The sequence below is a fragment of the Lucilia sericata genome, unplaced genomic scaffold (assembly GCF_015586225.1).
Source record: "Lucilia sericata isolate MDLA Ls3-8-SP2 unplaced genomic scaffold, ASM1558622v1 Contig001110F_arrow, whole genome shotgun sequence".
NCBI classification, from domain to species: domain Eukaryota; kingdom Metazoa; phylum Arthropoda; class Insecta; order Diptera; family Calliphoridae; genus Lucilia; species Lucilia sericata.
Window position 1 is genome coordinate 24,404 of NW_023995082.1, and position 15,786 is coordinate 40,189.

The window sequence follows — 15,786 nt, forward strand, 5'->3', positions numbered from 1 at the left end:
AAACAGTACATACAATTCATACAATGATTTTTGAAATGTTTGTCTTTTATTTTTTTTTGCTATATTAAGTTCATACTACATACATTAAAACCGATAAAATATGCTGTTTATATACATTTTTGAAATTAACTATAAAGTAAAATGTCGAAACAAAAATTCCAGAGTTTAATTTAAAAGAAAATCTAAAGTTTTTTTTACATACTGCGGCAAATAAAGACAGTGCACTCAAAAAGTAATGCTGCGATAAATTTGTTTTTATTTTTTACTTACTTTTTAGTTTAAGGAGACAAAGACTTTTTGAGCGCACTGTATTATTTAAAATATTTGCTGTTTTATTTTGTTTTCGCATATTTGTTGTGCTAATATTATTAATAGTTATTTTTTTTTTTTTTGGTTCGGAACATTTTGGAATTATTTCTTTAGACTATAGTTATATCATTTTGGTATTCTACGTTTTAGTTTCTTAATTTATAGTGCACAAATTAATGTTGCTATATCCAAATCATGCTCCTCAGCTTTACGTATCATAATAGAGGCTTGGTTCTGAAAACGTCCTGTTGAAATCAATCGTATAGTGGTGACTCCACAGAATATGGCCTGTTCAGGTCCTAAGTAGAAGAAACATATATTTTGAAGTAATTATTTTGTAACATTGCTGTAGCTTAGGTATTTACTTACCAGGTTCATTAGAGAAACCACATACATCACTAGACTTTTCCATAGCTGTGGCATCTAAACCAGAAGATCCCCCGATTTCTAAACGATCCGTGAACAGGCCACACTAGAATTAAATAGAGATTGTTTAACACAATAATTCTTAAGAAATAATGACCTTGTTCCAATATTGCAAGTTAAAGAATGTGTAAATTACAAAAGAGTCTAATTGTCAATATATTGTTCAACTTGGTTTCCTCTTAAAAAAAAAAAAACTCATAAAATACTGCCTACACTGTAAATTTACCTTTTCTTACTTATTATACTTTTTCAGTACAACTTAATTACTTTTTACTCACATCATAATTTGGTTTATCCTGACGTACTGCCTTGCCACCAATCTTTAAATTTGCCACAGATACAACAGCCGGAAACAAAGCAGAAATAGAACAATTACGATTATGACCATAGTTAGCCATGTGATATAAGGCATCAGTGTCTTGAACCAAAATATTGCAAGCTAAAAATGAAACACAAGAAATATGAAAAAATGTTTTTTTCATCAATTGCATGAAATTGCAATTAAAATCCTAATAGCAATAAGGTTTGATTCGTTTTGCTTTTCATTCAATAACTTACGTTGACTAATTTTATGGAAACGCACATTAGCAATGAAACTTCCTTTGATAGGTATGCGATATTGTAAAAGAGCCGCATTTTGACTAGACCGGAAGAATTTTTTGTTTGTTAAACGTGGCCTGAAATGGAAGGATATTAAAATATAAACATAATTTGAAAACAAGTAGAAAGTACAAAGAAATAAAGGGGAAATAATTCTGTAACTTATAAGCGCTTAGTTCGATTTTAATGAAATGGTACATCGGAGAGAGGAGCTGTTTGTCGAGTTTTAAGTTTCTGAACATGGCCTACCGGGGCCAGAGGTCCCCAAAGTAGACACCTATTTATTCGTTTGTGGTCCAATTTCCAAATATATATAATATTTTTATATAGAAACTCATTAAGGCCTGCAGTCAGTTAGTTAGTTAGTTAGTTAGTAGTTGTTAGTTAGGTTAGGTTAGTTAGTTAGTTAGTTAGTTAGTTATTAGTTAGGTTGTAGTTAGTTACGTTAGTTAGTTCTTAGTAGTTCGTTTAGTTCGTTCGTTCGTTTTCGTTCGTTCGTTCGTTTTCGTTTTGTTCGTTAGTCGTTCGTTCGTTCGTTCGTTCGTTCGTTCGTTCGTTCGTTCGTTCGTTCGTTCGTTCGTTCGTTCGTTCGTTCGTTCGTTCGTTCGTTCGTTTTTTTTCGTTCGTTCGTTCGTTCGTTTCGTTCGTTCGTTTCGTTCGTTAGTTCGTTCGTTCGTTCGTTCGTTCGTTTCGTTCGTTTCGTTCGTTCGTTGTTCGTTCGTTTCGTTCGTTCGTTCTTTCGTTCGTTCGTTCGTTCGTTCGTTCGTTCGTTCGTTCGTTTCGTTCGTTCGTTTCGTTCGTTCGTTTCGTTCTTTTCGTTCGTTCGTTCGTTCGTTCGTTTCGTTCGTTCTTCGTTTCGTTCGTTTCGTTCGTTCGTTCGTTCGTTCGTTCGTTCGTTCTTTCGTTCGTTCGTTCGTTCGTTCGTTTCGTTCGTTTCGTTCGTTCGTTTCGTTCGTTCGTTCGTTCGTTCGTTCGTTCGTTCGTTCGTTCGTTCGTTCGTTCGTGTTCGTTCGTTTTCGTTTCGTTCGTTCGTTCGTTCGTTTCGTTCGTTCGTTCGTTCGTTCGTTCGTTCGTTCGTTTCGTTCGTTCGTTTCGTTCGTTCGTTCGTTCGTTCGTTCGTTTCGTTCGTTCGTTCGTTCGTTCGTTCGTTCGTTTCGTTCGTTCGTTCGTTCGTTCGTTCGTTCGTTCGTTCGTTCTTTTTTCGTTCGTTCGTTGTTCGTTCGTTCGTTCGTTCGTTCGTTCGTTCGTTCGTTCTTCCGTTCGTTTCGTTCGTTTTCGTTCGTTCGTTCGTTCGTTCGTTCGTTCGTTCGTTTTTCGTTCGTTCGTTCGTTCGTTCGTTCGTTCGTTCGTTCGTTCGTTCGTTCGTTCGTTCGTTCGTTCGTTCGTTCGTTTCGTTCGTTCGTTTTCGTTCGTTCGTTTTTCGTTCGTTTTCGTTCGTTGTTCGTTCGTTCGTTCGTTCGTTCGTTCGTTCGTTCGTTCGTTCGTTCGTTCGTTCGTTCGTTCGTTCGTTCGTTCGTTCGTTCGTTCGTTCGTTCGTTCGTTCGTTCGTTCGTTCGTTCGTTCGTTCGTTCGTTCGTTCGTTCTTTGTTCGTTCGTTCGTTCGTTCGTTCGTTCGTTTCGTTCGTTCGTTCGTTCGTTCGTTCGTTCGTTCGTTCGTTCGTTCGTTCGTTTCGTTCGTTCGTTCGTTCGTTCGTTCTTCGTTCGTTCGTTCGTTCGTTCGTTCGTTCGTTTCTCGTTCGTTCGTTCGTTCGTTCGTTCGTTCGTTCGTTCGTTCGTTTCGTTCGTTTTCGTTCGTTCGTTCGTTCTTCGTTCGTTTTCGTTTCGTTCGTTCGTTCTTCGTTCGTTCGTTCGTTCGTTCGTTTCGTTCGTTTCGTTCGTTCGTTCGTTCTTCGTTCGTTCGTTCGTTCGTTTCGTTCGTTCGTTCGTTCGTTCGTTCGTTCGTTCGTTTTCGTTCGTTAGCCCCCGTTTTAGTTAGTTTTAGTGTTAGTGTTAAGTTAGTTAGTTCGTTTTAGAGTAGTTAGTTAGCCGTTAGTTAGTGTCTTTACCCTTTTCGTGAAAAAAACCCAATATTTCTCAAGAGTTCTCTGAAGAAGTGTCATTGAAAAAAAATCCGTTCCTGTACACCCTTTATGAAAACATTATTATTAACTCCAACGTTTTTAATACCAACCATTGTTTGTTTGTATTATTGCAAAACTCCTGTACTCTTTCATCTAATGAACGATTGATGATCCTTTATGCTGGGAAAATATTCACCATTTAATTCCCAACCATCCACAAACTGCAAAGAAAAAATGAAAAGCAAAGAAAATATGAAAAAAAAGTTTAAAACACATTTATGTTTTTTTTAATAAACTCTCTATTAAATAAATAATTTGTCTTGCACCTACCGCCATTAGACCGCCACTTTCACAATTAACATCGTAGTGTTTCATTGTTATTTCCACAATGGTATCGGGTTCACCCACTATATAGAGACCACAAACTTGTAGGGATTCTTCTAGTTGCAAAAGTGCTGCTGTAGTTTCGCTGTCCTCGTTGTGGTTGATGTTAATATTGCCATTGGCGAAAAATGATGCACGAGCAGGTTGCTTCTTAAAGGCATAATCACCGGCTTCTGATGCAACATGCATGCAATCTTTTGATGAAACAGGAAATGAAACATAAAAAGTGTGGTAAAGGATTTGTTAAAGGATTAAATATTTTAGTTTTGTTTGGTTATTTTAAAGCATAAATTTAGTTTATGTTTTTAATTAAAATTTATTGATATCTAATATTAAATTCAGTTTCATTTATGTTGTATAATAATATGACTTTTATAAGAAAGATGAATGCTCGATAAGTAAGTTATAAAACAAAACACATTTATAGTGCCAATGTACGTAACTTGTTCATTCTCAAAGTTCCTGTAGGCGCTATTTAATTCCCTTATATGAAACTGTACATGGTAGTCATTTGTGGATTTTCGGTTTGTTCATGCGTATTAATTATGACGTAAAAATAGAATAGTTATTATTATTAAGTCATTGCAATCATTAAAGTTAATTTGTTACGTTAATGATTTCGTATGTGATGCTCTATAAATATGTCTACAATAAAATATCAAATCTCAAGATAATAGAGATATAACCCGGCAAAGAGTTAGATAATAGTCCCTATGTATGTTCTTCAATTAATCAGATAGTACGATTGATTTTGATATGAAACTAAGATTTTAACCCTAAAAACAATGTATGTAATATACAAGTCTACTTTCCGATTTTTCATTTTTTGCTATGATAGTTCGTTCGCCTATTTTGATTCCCTTAATTTCATATAAATGTCAAAGTTTAGGCCCTAACGTGCCTTTTCACCAGATCGTCTTATATTTATGGGTTTATGGTATAAAATAATTTTTTATTGGTATTCCTTTCAAACTTTTGTTCTTCGAATATTTAACGTCTCTAACTGTTCTATTTCAAAATTAATTACCTTGTGATTTCATTTCGAACTAAAACTAATAAAAGGTTTTTTGCTCTAAAGGAGTTTAGTCTTTGAACAATAATCTATTGTTCGTGGGTTTTGATTACATTTCAACTTTAATTTACATATCCAACTAGAATACTGAATTACAAATCAAAATATGAAACCATTAAGACTGCCCCTCTGGCTTCCCACTTGCTTGAAACAAGTGTGAATTAGTATAGCTTTTAAAATAGAGAAGTCAAAATATAAGTCAAATGTACTTAAATAAGCACTTTATATGAATTCGATAGCTCGGTCGATTTGGCAATGTCCGTCTGTCTATGTATGTATGTTGAAAACAGTTTTTTGAAGACACCAGATATTTGCGAAATTTAAATCTGAAAATTTAAATCGGAAAATTTAATAATTGAGTAATAACAAAATTTTGCATTCGTGTCAAGTGACCCAATTTAAAAAATTGTTTTAGATGAAAGGTATCTAAAGCACTGCGACCTATGTGTGGATCTTTTGTGCAGCCCATTGGTTCACCATACAAGTTTTAGTTCACGCACGAAGGTAACTGGTTTAGTTGGTGAGAGCTCTGCGAGACCCTAATATTGGACAGTTACATATGTTCTGAGGTTTCATCTTGTAGGCCACAGAATCTGCATAGATTCGGTGAAAAGTTGCGTTGAATTGATGGAATCTGAGACCACAATGTCCAGTAGTAATCCCGTGAGTACTCTGAGATCGCTTTTATTTAGCGCTAGTAGCTTTTGGGACCTTCCCTTTAACAGTGAAATGAAACGTTTTGTCTGTCTTGCTTCCCACTGGCGAATAAATTCAGATTTCACCCAAGAGACACATTTAGCTTTGGCGTATCCTCGGGGGATGCCAAAGAAAGGCTCAGGGCCGATTAGTTGGCGACGAGCGCCCCAACACAAGCTCAGTTTTTTGTGTTTACCTAACTCATTGAGGGAAGTCAATCAGTCCATAACAACACCTGACCTTACCTCGTATGACTTTAAGGCTTTGAGTGATGCTTGGCTACCCGACATTATAAAAATTCTTAATCCCTTAGTTCTTCACCTAACGCACAAATAAAGATGGCTATATTACTGCTATTGAAGGATAGTTCCAATGGGCATGCTCTTTTGGAAATTGTGGCCACAAATGGTTGGACCCATATGTGAACCAAACTTGATCAGGGGTTTCTTGCCACCTAGTTTTATCAGTCCATAAGTCCCTATTCGGTATAATAACCTCAAATGATGTATCGAAAACTATAGTCCGTGACCCATAGTCGGGAATTCTAATGTATGGGACATTTATGAATAGTTTGAGTATACTTATATGTGCAACCAAGTCCCCAGTTTTCAAGTTGGCAATATCTGGTAGGCGAATTGCTGATCTGCAAGCTTTGTCCTTGACAAGGATGTGCAGTGGTGACATGTTCTCATAGCTCCAGTTATAGAGACACAGATGAGACTATAAATTTTGTCCAAAGAAGCCCGAGTTGTGACATGTTCCACTTTTTGTCACCAAACTAAAGAGGGCTTTATTATAGTATCAAATGTCCAAAATTATGTTCGGCTTAAGACCCCATGTACTACCAAACAGCCTTTGTCAGGCATATAATGCTCTGATGGCTTTATTGATAGTACTGGAGATATGCGAATTCCAATTAAGGGTATTTTCTCGAAGAGTACTATTATAATATCTATATCTATAGATAGTAAGCCAGACACAAATTTTCAACTCTATCGGTCAAGAACTGCCGGAATTAAAGGGGGTCGGTCATAGTTGGACATTTTGGCCATAATATAAATGTAAATAGAAATCGTATTACCAACTAAAACCAGGAGGCCCGTAAGAGAATATAACTGCCATATAAGATCAAATCCAATTAAACGAACATAATAACCATATTGGGACATAATATAACACGAATATGTTGTGTATATACACAAATTATTCAGCGAAATTTTTTCCGGATTGGCCGATAACTGTAGCTTTCATATAAAGTCACATACATCAACTTATAATTGGTCATAGCTGCCATATAAAGTTGAGTTCCAAAAATCTTTTAATCGTACATAACTCATCAAGTAATAATAATATCGGAATAAAGTTCGATTTTAATATGGTTTGAATATATACAAATCTATCTGCAACACTTTTTCCGGATTGCCCCATAATTGGCCATATTATACAATAACTCATTAAAATCGTGGACCGATACTACTGATTTTCAATTCCATTTCAACAGATGGACCGACAAATAAACAGCCATGGATAGGAGCCATAATATTTTATTTTGTATATTTTATGCTGTAAGAAATTAGACTCATCGGACACCATCCTCTTTTTAAGGGCAGGTCTAGTATACATGTGTCTAAGAACATACAGAAGTCTATGTAAGTAAGGATGTGTAAACTTGTGGCAGCCACAAAGTCAATATATTTGTTTTCCTTTGGCCCAAGTCTTTTCTATGTCTAATGAAATTTGAAGTGTGGCAGAATGAGTATAATGTTTTGCAGGAAGGAGGTACAAAAACATCCGTGGCGTAAATGTCTGTGGCAAAACTTATAAGAATTGGAAGCAACTAGACACACATGAAGTTTGGTATGTCTTTGAACACACTGATTCATAGATATATAGATGTGTTGAATGTGTTGAAATTAATTCTGTGGCATATAATACAATATTGAAATACAATCATATATGCTTTCCAGCTGTCATTTTATGTTTAAAGTTATTTTCTTTATACGAAAATTGTTAAGGGCATCAAAAATGAAAATTAAACAGAAAACTATAATAAAAATGTGCAATTAATAGCAAACATTCAGCATGTGAGAATAATATCATTAATATTTAGTAATTGAAAGAATAAAATTGCTAATTATTTTGAATAGCTAAAGTTATTTTGATAAAGACTATTGTAACTAAATACTAACACATTCAAAATATTTGTGCTTTAATGGGCTATTAGGAATTAGGAAAATGACAACTGTTTAATGGCTCAATTAATTAAGCATGATTTATTTTTATTGGGAGGTTATTAATTAAATAATAATAATAACTTGTTTATAGCAATTAGTCAAATGATTATAAAATTTTATTTCATTGTAATATAGATAATGTTATTAATATAATCAATTAAATTTACCTGTTATAGTATGCAATTCATATGTGCTCGCTTGCGGGAATAATTCAAATGTTCTCTTAACATTTGGCCATGCCTGTAAAAATACAAAGTTTGAAATAATTAAAATATAGTTATTATTATTATTATTTCATATTTTTGTATGTATTTAATCATATTACATTTTAATAATTATAAACACTCATTAAATATTTGTTTTATTTCTATATGTCTTTCACTCCCTAAGGATTTTATTTATTCACACAAAATGATTGACATATTACAAAATAAACTTATTAAAATGATATCTAAATAAACATTCGAATACTCCTATTTTGACAACTCAAAGACATTAGGCTGGTTTTTTGGTTATAAATAAAATAAGCAAATAAGAATTTATATTCGGGCATGGCCGACCATATGATACCCTACACTAGTGATTATGTTAAGAATATTGATTATTTTTAATTTAATTTTTACCTTAATTCAGAAATACTTTAACAATTTGTTGACAAAAGAGCGTGATATTAGTGTTTATAAGTAAATTTTGACCAGCAAGTCATTTTCTGAAGGCAACTTTGTATGGGGGATAGGGTTAAAAGAGGCCAAATCATTACGAAAATGAGCAGTATCATTAAGACTTATATTATACTAAGTTTTGCCGATTTTTGAAGTGATACAAAAACATTTAACATATTTCTGAGCTCAAAATCCCTAGTCGGGGGGTACGGTTGTATGGGGGCTATATGAGATAATGTACCGATTTAACCATTTTCAACAGACTTCGTTCTTAGGAAGAGTATGTGCCAAATTTGATCCAATTATCTTGAAAAGTGCGACCTGTAGAGACCTAGACACACATACGGACAGACAGTTAAATCGACTCAGAAAGTGATTCTGAACCGATTGGTTTACCTTAAGGTGCATCATCAGCACAAACGCATAATAAAAATTTTGGGTGTTACAAACATCAGCACAAACGCATAATACCCTCCCCGCTATAGTGGTGTAAGGTATAAAAATATAAGACAATTTTTGACCTAGACTTTATTAAGAAAGATGTTTTTTTGGAAAAATAAAAATCAACAAAGCACCATTTTTTGTTCCAAAATATACGAAATATAAAATATTTCTCAATTTTTAAATCCAATTTTGGCTAAATAATCGACTTTGACTTCCAAATTTGTAAACATTTTTTAAACCAATTCCACTGATTTTAATGTTAATATATTTACTTTAGATTTTTTTCAATGTCTTCATAAATACGGGTCTTCATTATATATTATTCATTTAAATCGATAGAAAACTGAATAATATTGCATAGTTTAAGTTTGACCTTCACAGTTTATGGGTTAACAATATTCGATTTTAATAAAGCTTCAGATATATATTTAAACTGGAATTTTAAATTATAAAAAGGTTTTATATAAAATTGATAACAGAAGAAAATCAAGCCTAATTTTCGAAAATATTATCAAAAATAGTTTTCTCCGAAATCGTCAAAATTCAAATTCACAGGTACCCCTAATCTTTGAGAGATATCGACCTAATTTCTTTACTATTTTATTAATTTCTTTATTGTTCATCAGTCACATCGTCAGTTCAAAAAGGGGTATATTTAAATATGTTATTATGGACTAGCCGATGAGACCTTCAAACTACACTAGCTCACATGGTGAGTACTTCATCTTTTGTAATTTTTCTTTATCAAGGACAAAACTTTTTGAAAATGGTTGAAATTTTTCCATTTTTCACTTAACAACCACCAATAAGTTACGGGTATAAGTAGGTCCATTAAATATACGTTAATCAAATATTAGGAACATCACTGGATGATTTTTCCGATAGAAACGTAAAATATGAGGCAGCTATTGCAGCCGAACCCCTCTCATCTAGGCGAATTAACCGGAGCCGGTTACAGGTCACGGTATTAATGTACACTGGACATATTGGACGGTTATACACAAACACTAGACTGGCCTGATCACACACAGGATATATAAATTGTAGGAAACTTTCAAACATTGGTCCCAGATCGTGGTCTAGCGGAATATTAGAGCAAAGCTTTGCGGGAATCTACTGATTACTCTAAAGTACTTAGGAGACAAAAAAAGGCCCAGGTAGCCGAAATATATATCTACTACTAAATCAAAACTATAACAAACTATGTAAAATGGATTCGTTTGAATATGGAACCAACAGAGGTTAACACAATTTTCGATAACCAAATCCAATTAAGGCGATAATAGCCGATAATGTTTAATCTGAGACCATATTGGACATATCGCCACCGAAAACAAAATTTCATATATTTGCACTGAAAAAAGATTCGACTTTTCGTTATCAGTACCGATTACGATATATGCGGAAATAATCCTTAAGAGTGCCATAACCTAATATTCTTCCAGGAGTAAGCTCTGAGTGATATGGGTACCAGATCACTCGTGAGATAATTCAGAATAAAAGAACTAATTTAATTGCTATAAAGGGTAGGAAGCTTGAGGAAGTTTTACTTGACGAATGCAGAACCGTTTGAGGGCCAAATTAAAATCATGTACGAGAGAATCGGCTCAGAATCACTTTCTGAGGCGGACTAACGGTCCGTCTATCCGACCTATAGTCCGCCTGATTGTCTATGAAAACATTGTGCGCACGCTATAGGTCGCAATTTTAAAAAGCTCATAATTATGTTAAACATCGACAAAACTTACTTTTATAAAAGTCTAAATAACACTCCCTTTCAGAAAATTACTTGAAAGTCATAATTCACTTATAAATCGTAATAACACGATGAAATTCTACATAAATATTTTTAATGTAGTTTCCTTACCAAAATTTATAAGGATAGACCCATATTTACCCTTTTCCCCATATAAATATTCTTGTAGAAAATCTCAATAAATTGTAAAAATATTTCGAAACTAAGGTAAGAAAGGAATTAAATGCTTAATTATTAAAAAATAATCCAGATTTTTAACATACTCACTAGTGTAGGGTATCATATATTCGACAATACCCGACAATGTATAGTCATTCATACTTGTTTTTTTATTAAATTAAAATATTCCTTAAAATTTTGTCAAATTTAGTCGCTAGCAATTAGTCTTCCATTTTTTTAAGAACTACTAAATTTCGACAATAAAATTTATGCATTTTGTAGTCCATATATTTATAAATTTTACAATGCTATAAAAAATACACTTCCAGACAAAACACTTTACTTTATTGCACTCAAAAACACTTACATAAATAATTTTTACAGTTTCTATAGGAATTATATACCAGTTTAAAATCAACACACCACTATATATTTTATAGACAACAAGGATATTTCTTTAAGAATATGTATTGTTGACAATTCTCGTTAAAATGTTAACAGCATGAGAACAATGCATTCATTCACTTCGTGTTAACAATCTGTTTAAATTCATTACACTTCAATGACTTTATGCTGAAAGTAAAATGTTTCAAGAAGCGCTTAACCCAAACACTCAAGTCAATAAATGTTGCAAGTGAAAATTTGTTTTGTTGCAAGGGTCGTTTATATAGTATATTTTTGGGGAAAATTAAGAAAAACAAAAAAGTAATTAAAGCAAGAAAATAAACAGACAAAAAAAGGTTTACATAAATTAAAGTAATACTTATTTTTAAATATTGTTTCTATAATTATTTGTTATTTGAAATGTTAAACATATTGAAGAAGTAAAAAAAGGACTTTATCTTTTTGAATTGATTTTTAATGATGTTTGCAATTAATGTTCTTAAATTTTTATTTATATTAAAAACCCTCAAAAAAGGCCTGCAGACTTTGTTTGTGCTTATTTGGTTTAATCTAGAATATTCATACAATTTTAATTAATTCAATGCAAAGTTATTTGTGCAAAAATTTCGCTATTAAAATCCATACTATAAATGCAGTACAATAAACAAATTATTGTGTTCTATTATTTCTTTGACATTTTTAAAGTGGCGAACATTTAAGAAATCAAAAAGTTATCTTAAGGAATGAAATATAACACCATTTTCAAGAGGAAAGAACAGTTCAGTTATAGCTTATAGTCTAGTCTATAGTCTAGTCTATAGTCTAGTCTATAGTCTAGTCTATAGTCTAGTCTATAGTCTAGTCTATAGTCTAGTCTATAGTCTAGTCTATAGTCTAGTCTATAGTCTAGTCTATAGTCTAGTCTATAGTCTAGTCTATAGTCTAGTCTATAGTCTAGTCTATAGTCTAGTCTATAGTCTAGTCTATAGTCTAGTCTATAGTCTAGTCTATAGTCTAGTCTATAGTCTAGTCTATAGTCTAGTCTATAGTCTAGTCTATAGTCTAGTCTATAGTCTAGTCTATAGTCTAGTCTATAGTCTAGTCTATAGTCTAGTCTATAGTCTAGTCTATAGTCTAGTCTATAGTCTAGTCTATAGTCTAGTCTATAGTCTAGTCTATAGTAGTCTAGTCTAGTCTATAGTCTAGTCTATAGTCTAGTCTATAGTCTAGTCTATAGTCTAGTCTATAGTCTAGTCTATAGTCTAGTCTATAGTCTAGTCTATAGTCTAGTCTATAGTCTAGTCTATAGTCTAGTCTATAGTCTAGTCTATAGTCTAGTCTATAGTCTAGTCTATAGTCTAGTCTATAGTCTAGTCTATAGTCTAGTCTATAGTCTAGTCTATAGTCTAGTCTATAGTCTAGTCTATAGTCTAGTCTATAGTCTAGTCTATAGTCTAGTCTATAGTCTAGTCTATAGTCTAGTCTATAGTCTAGTCTATAGTCTAGTCTATAGTCTAGTCTATAGTCTAGTCTATAGTCTAGTCTATAGTCTAGTCTATAGTCTAGTCTATAGTCTAGTCTATAGTCTAGTCTATAGTCTAGTCTATAGTCTAGTCTATAGTCTAGTCTATAGTCTAGTCTATAGTCTAGTCTATAGTCTAGTCTATAGTCTAGTCTATAGTCTAGTCTATAGTCTAGTCTATAGTCTAGTCTATAGTCTAGTCTATAGTCTAGTCTATAGTCTAGTCTATAGTCTAGTCTATAGTCTAGTCTATAGTCTAGTCTATAGTCTAGTCTATAGTCTAGTCTATAGTCTAGTCTATAGTCTAGTCTATAGTCTAGTCTATAGTCTAGTCTATAGTCTAGTCTAGTCTATAGTCTAGTCTATAGTCTAGTCTATAGTCTAGTCTATAGTCTACTAGTCTAGTCTAGTCTATAGTCTAGTCTATAGTCTAGTCTATAGTCTAGTCTATAGTCTAGTCTATAGTCTAGTCTATAGTCTAGTCTATAGTCTAGTCTATAGTCTAGTCTATAGTCTAGTCTGTAGTCTAGTCTGTAGTCTAGTCTATAGTCTAGTTCAGGCGTTGAACCACATAAGGGAAATTAATACGAAAGAAATATAAAAGGTTTTCGTACTCTCTTAAAATTAGAAAATGCTTTGATTAAATTATATTTCGTATTTTACTGAAATTTTCATAAATATTACGAACAATGTAGTTACTGTTAAGCATGGGTATTTTTTTCTGTATTTTATGAAAATTTAGAATTTATTCTTTAATTTTATGCAAAAAAAATTGAGACTGCGATCGCTGAACCAATTATAAAATTTTGCAATACATTTCAATGCAGATTTACTGTTAAATGTTTTGCATACGTTTAGGCTTTTACGGTGTGGTAAAACTGACTCACGCTTTTGTCTTAGATCCCAGCAAAAACTTGTACTCAAAGTTAAGAGCTAAAAAGCTTAGAAACGCTTTTCACTACGTATTCATTACCACTTTAACTCATAATTTTAACACGGTGATGACATTGGAGGCAAGTACTTAGCACGCTCGCTTACAAATCACTACTTAAATAAGTACTTAAAAATAGGGAAAAATAAGTGGTTATGTAAGGAGTTAAAATGCTAAAATTTACTTACACAATAACATTCTAATTATTTTAACATGGTGATACCATTGGAGACAAGTACTTAACACAACACCTTACAATTAATTAGAAAAAGAAGTTAATGTAAATAGTAAACGTAAAAACGTATGCAGCTTCTATAGCTTCACAGAGAGGTTGACTAATGAATTTAAAAGTATTTATATGACACATTATTAATAAGACGTTATTAAACTAGTTGTATGTAAACAGGTAACAACTGAAATTTATTTCCGAGCAATCTGATAAAAACCAATCATCAATGTAGATAATTGAATTTTGTTACATAATTTCACGCATAAACCTTTTATTTATACAAATAGTTGTTATACCCTACGCCATGCTTTTGTGCTGATGTTTGAAACATCCAAAAATATTGGTCCTACACTCACCTTAAATTGTACGAATCGGCTCAGAATCACTTTCTGAATCGATTTAGCTATGTCCGTCCGTCTGTGTGTCCATGTAAAGCTTGTGCGCACTCTACAGGTTGCAATTTTCAAGATAATTTGATGAATTTTGGCATATACTCTTCTTTTGACCCTAATGAAAATTTTTAAAATCGTTCCATTATTTCTTATAGCCCTCATACAACCGTACTCCCCGAATAGGGCTTTTGAGCTCATAAATATCTTAAATGTCTTGTATCACTTCAAAAATAGACAAAACTTAATTTTATATATAAGTCTTAATGATACTGCTGATTTTTGTAATGATCTGGCCTCATTTGATCCTATCCCCCATACAATGAAAATGACTTGAGAGTCAAAATTCACTTATAAACACTAATATCACGATAATATTCTGCATAAATAACTGAAGTAGACGTGAATCCCTCTACCAAAATTTATAAGGATAGGACCATAGGGTATTATATAATCGGCCATGCCCGACTATAAATTCTTACTTTTTTTTTTAATATGAACTTTTAAAAACTGATTAAAAATAAAAATAAAACACATTTTTAATTATAAATACTCGTGGAAGCTTACTTTGGCAAATAAACAGGTGAAGATACTGAAATGTTCATAAATGTTATCGCAACATTCTCGTTTTTAAATATGAAATAACTTTTGTTAATTTTCATTTCATAATTATTATCTTATAAAAAACATCTTTTCATTTCTGCTAAATAAATGTTATTCTTATTAATATTCTTGAAAACATAATACCACGTTCGTATCATGGTTACTTTGTAAGTTCATTTCATAATTCCTCAGTAAGTCCAGTTTTTCTAACATTCTATTTAAATATTATTTACGAGTTTATTTGTTTATCATAATAACAAGTAATAATAAAGTTTTTAATTATTCATAACCAACGTGTATTCGGCTTTGGCTTGTAACTTTTTAAATACTTGCAAAAGAATTAAATGGAAATAAAGGATTTTCCCATTTAATTTAAAATAAAATTTTAATATTTATTTTACTACAGTGATGACCAAACTGTTCATGTTGATTATATAAGCCAATTAATTATAAGTGTACTTTAAATAGAATGAAAAGTTATATTTTCTTTATTTGAAGTGTTATAATTAATAAATTAAATTTTAATCCCACAAAATAACTTCAAAGTAGTAGACGATTAGAAATGTTTGTTGGAGATAAAATAATTTTGCTGGACTTTTTGGGGAGATTCTTTCGCAAGTTTATTTAAAAATTTCTGCAGTAATTAGAATGAAAGTTTTTTTAAATTTTTTATTTTTTAGCCAAACACAATATATGATGAACTCTATGGTCACAAGCAGGGTATGAGGTTTTCGTTTGTGACCACAGATATATTGAACGATTTCATAACCAAGCAAAATTTTACTTTTTAGTTCTTTCCCTGCTGATCTTATTGTGCTTTCAATAGACATACTAACACGTCTATATCGTCTTTAAATGTAATAAGGATCCTGTTATAAACATATGTATATAATAAGATATACCCAGTGTACTTCGCTACTCTTAAA

At 32.3% G+C, this 15,786-nt stretch overlaps 1 protein-coding gene across 1 annotated transcript in view; it reads right to left on the bottom strand.

Annotated features, from left to right (window-relative positions):
- Positions 1–27: 27 nt before the first annotated feature.
- The window catches only part of LOC119610071 (corticotropin-releasing factor-binding protein), a 48,750-nt gene continuing 32,991 nt past the window's right edge, over positions 28–15,786 (bottom strand). Inside the window, 8 exon segments of the mRNA XM_037965160.1 lie at positions 28–608; positions 679–781; positions 1,014–1,174; positions 1,294–1,412; positions 3,506–3,561; positions 3,563–3,616; positions 3,726–3,973; positions 7,949–8,021. Coding sequence (XP_037821088.1) covers positions 469–608; positions 679–781; positions 1,014–1,174; positions 1,294–1,412; positions 3,506–3,561; positions 3,563–3,616; positions 3,726–3,973; positions 7,949–8,021 — 954 coding nt within the window. The 3' untranslated portion in view covers positions 28–468.